General features: G+C 48.7%; 1 protein-coding gene across 1 annotated transcript in view; it reads right to left on the bottom strand.

Moving 5' to 3' along the window:
- Positions 1 to 263: 263 nt before the first annotated feature.
- The window catches only part of olah (oleoyl-ACP hydrolase), a 77386-nt gene continuing 70020 nt past the window's right edge, over positions 264 to 7629 (bottom strand). Inside the window, exon 7 of the mRNA XM_085987911.1 lies at positions 264 to 960. Coding sequence (XP_085844037.1) covers positions 818 to 960 — 143 coding nt within the window. The 3' untranslated portion in view covers positions 264 to 817. The remainder of the gene's footprint in view (positions 961 to 7629) is intronic.

The raw sequence follows: 7629 nt of genomic DNA, 5'->3' as shown, positions 1-7629 counted from the left end.
TTCCTGTAAATGTATTAAATCTTCATATGGTACTATCCCCAGGTGTAATTTCAAGCTCATAGTGCTTAACTGTGGAACAAGAACATATTAGAGCATGTGTACAAAGTGGTAATAAAATCTTTGTTAAACCTGTTGCAGTATTACATAAGTTCCTAACATTTGAACTGAAATCCTTTTACGATGTTGTGTTAAATGTATAGATTGGTTGCAATGTTTACTTAATGAAAACTCAGACAGTTGATACACTAATTAAAACAAAGCACTTAGTCATTACATCATCAGTTTATTATTACTGTGAAATCTTTACATTTCAACGCTGCCTTCATTTTCTTTACTGTTGGTGCATTTCATTTTCTTTGAAAAAAATTAAAAAGGAAACTGAAGCTTTAATGTTAATGAGCCATCCGAGTTCTAGTTTAAAGCTGTACAATTGCAGGCAGCACAATGGTGCAGCAGATGTAGGGTTGTACCAGTAACTCCCCAAGTAACAAGCTCCCTATCATGCTGGGTGAACATTCAGAATTTACATGTAGGTTGGTGAATCAGCCCAGCCTACTTTCCTGCACCTCTTAGTAGCTGGTTTCAGGGCAGCACTGGCAGATTTTTGGGAGCAGATTGCTTGCCCAAATAATTCTTGGGCAGGGCATTGTGTGTGGTATTGGGGTCAGAAAAAGAAAAAAAAAATAGTTCAACAAGCATGGGAGCAGAAACACATTGTTCCAACGTCCACTGCTGTAATAACCGCTTTAGGTTGTTTAAGATGTTACCATGGCTGTGGTTATGGTGTCACTCCACCAAACCCAAAGCCCTCTGGCATTCAAAGATAGTCTACCTCAGCAGTTTCTAAATGCTTCGTAATGTAAGCTACTAAAAACTTTTCATTATCTGGCTCTTTGAGGTAAAAATGGGCTCCAGGAAGCTTGTGGATGGTAAATTCCCCACTTGTTAAGTCGTTCCAGGCTGCAGGGTTTAAACAAAATTCAATTTTAATCCTCTCTCCAATAGTAGAATTTAATTACAAAACACAGAATACAATTTTAATCCTCATCTTATTGTTGAATTGTCGTTAAAGCCCAACTCGTTTCCTGAATGTTCTTCAGGAAAGAGAACATGCCACTCCACCAGGTCTGGCCTACACATGACACAAGTCCCACACTACATGATTGACTCTTAAGGGATCATTTTAACTGCTAAGAACAAGTGGGTTTGGATCGGATGGAAAATAAAAATGTAAAAAATTTCTAACCCGACCCCAACCCGCCCACTTACGGTTTTAACAGAGGTGGGTCGAGCAACCAATCCGCTCTCGGGAGGCAGGTTGGTCACTGAAATCTTTTAAGGAAGCTGTGGGCCTCCATTTTAACATGATTTTTATTTTTAACTAACGTTGGCCAGGTTTCCCGGGGCTCGGGAAATCCGGTAGGTAAAAGGAGGCAGGAAGGGCCAGATCCATAAGCTAAGTGCATTTATAGCACTGCTTGTGGGCCAGGAGGAGCTGAAGTGTTTCCTCCAGGCCCAACAAGCAAACCTCTTTCCGGACCCAGTGATCGACCCACCCCACAATGTCCCCCATCCCCCCCAACTTCCATAATCTCCTCCCAACCTCCACGACTCCCCACCTCGAAGAGCTCGAACTCGATTTCTTCTGCCCCCCCCGTCACCGCCGGTGATCTCCTCCATCCTGGATCTCTCTCTCCCTCCCTCCCTTCCCCGGCTGTGGTCTTGTGCCGCAAGCTTTCCCACCCGACAGGCAGACAGCCCATTAATCAGGCTGGCTGTCTGGCGGGAAACCTGCTGAAAAATTTAAAAGGCGTCCTTGCCATTAATTTCAGCAGGACGTCCGGGAAACCCTTACTTTCAGGTTTCCCGTCCGGAAATCCTCCCACCCCCGCTCTCTTCATGGCCCCGAGTAAATATTGGGGCCCTAATGTCCCACACTGCCTGCTTGACTCCTAATGTTAAGTCTTAATAAATGCTGCCTTGCCAGTGTTGTCCACATTCCAAGAACAAATATATTTTTAAAATTCCGTTGGGAGACTAATTTCTATATTTATGCAGTATCTCCATTTTGTATTAGACAAACCACTTATGATTTTGAATAAGGGCAAGGAAGTGCTGTAAAAGGCAGGATTGTCAGTGCTGTCAGCCTGCCACCTAATTTTGTGCACAGTTGGTGGATCTATTTAGATGAGCCGAATGGCATTATTTCTTCCGTAACTATCCTGATTGTGTGTGTGCCCTGATGTGGTGTGCTGATGGTAGAGGATATCAAAGCTAAGCCAGATCCTGTTTTTGTCTGGTGCCCACCCATGCAAACTTCCAGCAGGTGGCACTGTATTGCAATCAGGCTCAAGAACACTGTCTGATATTCTCTTCCCTTGCACAGGGATGCTGAGAACAACACAGCCAGGACTTTCCTGATTCTATGGGGGAATTTTAACCCTCCAGGATGGGCGGGAGAGGGGGGTTAAACCCGACCCCCAGCCCGCCGTCTTCCATTTTAACTGGGGCGGGTTGGGGGTTGGGCGAGTAACCTGCTCTCGAGAGGCGGGTCAGTAAATATAATATATTTAAATGAGGCTGCGTGCCTCAGATTTTAGCAGCTATTTGGATTTAATGGCTGGGGGCCGGGTTTCCCCAGGCTCAGGAAATCCGGCAGCTAAAGGGAGGCGAAAACTGCCGGTTGCAGCAGGTGAGTGGGTTTCCAGCACTGCTTGTGGGCCAGGAGAAGCAGGAGTGCTTCCTCCTGGCACCCCAAGCTAACCTGCTGCAATCCGATCCGAACCCCCATGCGATCCAATGCTGACCCGGGCTTTTTTTTTCCCCCAGAGGCCCAGTGTCGGGAGAAGCCGGTGAGTAATTAAACTCATTTTCGCTGGCTTTTTTCAGAGGCTTACCAATCTCGCAGACCGGCGGCAGCATTCTAGAGCCACGTCACGATTCAAAAAGTGACGCGGGCAAGAGGATGCAGCTGATTGGGTGAGTATGGCCAGGTGAGTATTTATACTACTCTTTAGTTTGACAGTTAAGGTTAATAGTTTATAAAGTTTAGAAGGTCTTAATTTTTGTGGTTATTGTTTGTAAGGTCTCTGTTGTGTAGCGGGGAGTGCTAGTAAACAAGGGCCCTTGAGCATATCATTTAATTGTAGTGTAATTGGTGGTATTGATTTGATTTAATTTAATTTGAATTAAAGGGTAAGTCATGACAGCACAGCTCGGCCCTGTGGTATGCTCCTCCTGCACTATGTGGGAAATCAGGGACACTTCCTGTGTCCCTGACGACCGTGTGTGCGGGAAGTGTATCCAGCTGCAGCTACTGGCAGACCGCATTGCGGCGCTAGAGCTGCGAATGGATACATACTGGAGCATTCGCGATGCTGAGGACATCGTGGATAGCACGTATAATGAGTTGGTCACACCGCAGGTAAAGGCTGCACAGGCAGGAAGGGAATGAGTAGTAGGCGCAGGCAGGTAGTGCAGGGGTCCCCTGTGGCCATCCCCCTCTCACAGATATACCACTTTGGATATTGTTGAGGGAGATGGCTTATCGGGGGAAGGCAGCAGCAGCCAACTTCCTGGCACCATGGGTGGTCCTGCTGCACAGGACGGGAGGAAAAAGAGCAGGAGAGCTATAGTGATAGGGGATTCTATTGTAAGGGGAATAGACAGGCGTTTCTGCGGCCGCAAACGAGACTCCAGGATGGTATGTTGCCTCCCTGGTGCAAGGGTCAAGGATATCTCGGAGCGGCTGCAGGGCATTCTGGAGGGGGAGGGTGAACAGCCAGTTGTCATGGTGCATATAGGTACCAACGATATAAGTAAAAAATGGGATGAGGTCCTAAAAGCTGAATATAGGGAGTTAGGAGGCAAATTTAAAAATAGGACCTCAAAAGTAGTAATCTCAGGATTGCTACCAGTGCCACGTGCTAGTCAGAGTAGAAATAGAAGGATATTTCAAATGAATACGTGGTACGTGGCTAGAGAAATGGTGCAAGGGGGAGGGATTCAAATTCCTGGGACATTGGAACCAGTTCTGGGGGAGGTGGGACCAGTACAAACTGGACGCTTTGCACCTGGGCAGGACTGGGACCGATGTCCTCGGGGGAGTGTTTGCTAGTGCTGTTGGGGAGGGTTTAAACTAAAATGGCAGGGGGTTGGGAACCTGTGCAGGGAGACAGAGGAAAGGGAAGCAAGGATAGAAACAAAAGACAGGAAGGAGAAAAGCAAATGTGGAAGGCAGAGAAATCAAGTGTGTAAATCAAACAGGGCTACAGTAAATAATAATTCTAAAAGGACTAAGGCCTAAAAATTCGGTGGCGCCCCAGCTCACCTGGGCGCCAGAAGTCCCGCCCCGGAAGGAGCCAGGAGCGCCAGCGGGATATTCAGTTTGAGCGCCCCAAACGGAAGCGGGGCGCTGCTCGAGGCGCCCCCACATCCGTCTTGGGGCGCTGAAACTGAATATCGCAGCGCCACACTCTGCGGCATGGCGCGCTGCGGTACTGCAGGCCTTCCTCCCCTTCTTAAAGGGGAGGGGCCTGCACCAGCGCGATCTCTGATCGCGAGTGCCGGCAAAAGAGCCCGGCACCGAGGAGAGGTGCCGGGCTCTCGGGACACAGCCGGCACTGTGGGGGGGGGGGGGGCGGGGAGATCAGGAGGCCGGGGAGGGCGGCACGAGGAGGTGCTGGCAGGCAGGCGCCGAAAAAAATGGCCGCCCTACACCTCCCCTTTAATTTGCGCCACTACTGCCACAGAGGGACCCCCCTGAACCGGTCGCGATTTGCGACCGGCGCTACAGGGGGGGCGCTACCAAATATCGCGATCGGGGCGGTAGTGGGGCGCTGCGCCCACCGATGACGTCATCGGCGGCGGCGCAGCGCTACAGGCTAACGCCGCCATTAGCGCCCCGCTAAATTTCACGGGAGGTGTGGCCAGTGGCACTAAAGCCACTGAGTGCCCTCTTTAGGCGCTAACTGGTGGCGCAGCCCACTGAATTTCTAGGCCTAAGAGTGTTAAAAATCAAGCCTGAAGGCTTTGTGTCTTAATGCGAGGAGCATTCATAATAAGGTGGATGAATTAGCTGCGCAAATAGATGTAAACGGATATGATATAATTGGGATTACGGAGACATGGCTCCAGGGTGACCAAGGCTGGGAATTCAACATCCAAGGGTATTCAATATTCAGGAAGGACAGGAAAAAAGGAAAAAGGAGGTGGGGTAGCATTGCTGGTTAAAGAGGAGATTAATACAATAGTAAGGAAGGATATTAGCTCTGATGATGTGGAATCTGTAAGGGCAGAGCTGAGAAATACCAAGGGGCAGAAAACATTAGTGGGAGTTGTATACATACCCCCAAACAGTAATGCTGAGGTTGGGGATGGTATTAAATGGGAAATTAAGAGATGCATGCAATAAGGGCACAGCAGTTATCATGGGTGACTTTAATCTACATATAGATTGGGCTAACCAAATTAGTAACAATACTGTGGAGGAGGAATTCCTAGGCCTAGAAATTCACTTGGGCGCGGGCAGCTCGCTCGCGCCCAAAAGTTAGCGCTGGGTGGGGAGGCATTAGCGCACGCCGTATATTCGTCTTCTGCGCCCCAATTCGGAAGCGGGCGCTATACCAGGGTGTGCCCGCCTCCGTTTGGGGCGCTGCAACTGAATATCGGCACGCTAGTTGCCGCAGCGCCACCCGATGCGGTGCGGCAGGCTGCGGTACTGCAGGCCTCCCCCTTCTCTTAAGGGGGAGGTGCCTGCAACGGCCGGAGCCCCGATCGCGAGTGCCGGCAAAAGAGCCCGGCACAACGGAGAAGTGCCGGGCTCCACGGAAACCAGCCGGCAATGCCACGGGGGGGGGGTGGAGGAGGCCGGGGAAGGAGGTGCGGGCAGGCGGCCGCCGAAAAAGCGGCCGGCCGCACCTTCAGCTTTAAAGCGCCCCACTATGGCAGCAGGACAGCCCCGTTTTCTGTTCGCTGTTTGCGCCCGCTTCGGAGGAGGCGGGTGCAAATAAATATGGGGATCGGCGCGGTTTCGGGGCGTTACGGGCCACCGCGCACACCGATGACGTCATCGGTCCCGGCGCAGCGCTAACGGCTACCGCCGCCAATACCGCTGCAGTCAATTTCAGCGCTACCACCCCGCCGGCGCAAAAGACCTCTTTAGGTGCTAAGTGGGCGCAAGGCCCACTGAATTTCTAGGCCCTAGAGTGTATACAGGATGGTTTCCTGGACCAATACTTTGAGGAACCAACTAGAGATCAGGCCATCTTAGACATTGGTATTATGTCATGAGAAAGGATTAATTAGCAATCTTGTTGTGCGAGGCCCCTTGGGTCGGAGCGATCATAATATGATCGAATTCTTCATTAAGATGGAGAGTGAAGTAGTTGACTCAGAGACTAGGGTCCTGAATTTAAATAAAGGAAACTACAATGGTATGAGGCACGAGTTGGCTAGGATGGATTGGGGAATGTTACTTAAAGGGTTGACGGTGGATAGGCAATGGCAAACATTTAAAGATCGCATGGATGAACTACAGAATTTGTTCATCCCTGTTTGGCATAAAAATAAAACAAAAAAGGTGACTCAACTGTGGCTAACAAGGGAAATTAGCGATAGCATAAGATCCAAGGAGAGGACATATAATTTGGCCAGAAAAAGCAGCAAACCTGAGGATTGGGAGCAGTTTAGGATTCAGCAAAGGAGGACAAAGGGATTCATTAAGAGGGGGAAAATAGATTCTGAGAGTAAGCTTTCAGGGAACATAAAAACTGACTGTAAAAGCTTCTATAGATATGTGAAGAGAAAAAGATTGGTGAAGTCAAGCGTAGGTCCCTTGCAGTCAGAATCAGGGGAATTTATAATGGGGAACAAAGAAATGGCAGACCAATTAAATACATACTTTGGTTCTGTCTTCACAAAGGAGGACACAAATAACCTCCCAGAGATGTCGGGGAACATAGGGTCTAATGAGAGGGAGGATTTGAATGAAATCAGTATTTGTAGGGAAATGGTGTTTGGGAAATTGACGGGATTGAAGGCCGATAAATCCCCAGGGCCTGATAATCTACATCCTAGGGTACTTAAGGAAGTGGCCCTAGAAATAGTAGATGCATTGCTGGTCATCTTCCAAAATTCTATAGACTCTGGAACAGTTCCCATGGATTGGAGGATAGCTAATGTAACCTCACTATTTAAAAAAGGTGGTAGAGAGAAAATGGGGAATTATAGACCGGTAAGTCTGACATCGGTAGTGGGGAAAATGCTATAGTCCATTATAAAAGATGTAATAGCAGAGTACATGGAAACAGTGACAGGATCGGACAACGTCAACATGGATTTACAGAAGGTAAATCATGCTTCACTAATCTACTGGAATTTTTTGAGGATGTGACTGGTAGAATAGATAAGGGAGAACCAGTGGATGTGGTGTATTTGGACTTTCAGAAGGCTTTCAATAAGGTCCCGCATAAGAGATTAGCATGCAAAGTTAAAGCACATGGGATTGGGGGTAAGGTACTGACTTGGATAGAGAACTGGTTGGCAGACAGGAAGCAAAGAGTTGGAATAAACAGGTCTTTTTCCGAGTGTCAGGCAGTGACTAGTGGGGTACCACAGGGATCAGTGCGA

The sequence above is a fragment of the Somniosus microcephalus genome, chromosome 5, assembly GCF_052327205.1.
Source record: "Somniosus microcephalus isolate GS21.2 chromosome 5, FLI_Smic_1.0, whole genome shotgun sequence".
In the NCBI taxonomy this organism is placed as follows: domain Eukaryota; kingdom Metazoa; phylum Chordata; class Chondrichthyes; order Squaliformes; family Somniosidae; genus Somniosus; species Somniosus microcephalus.
The sequence above is the reverse complement of the archived record's forward strand: the minus strand, read 5'-3'. Positions and strand labels throughout refer to the sequence as shown.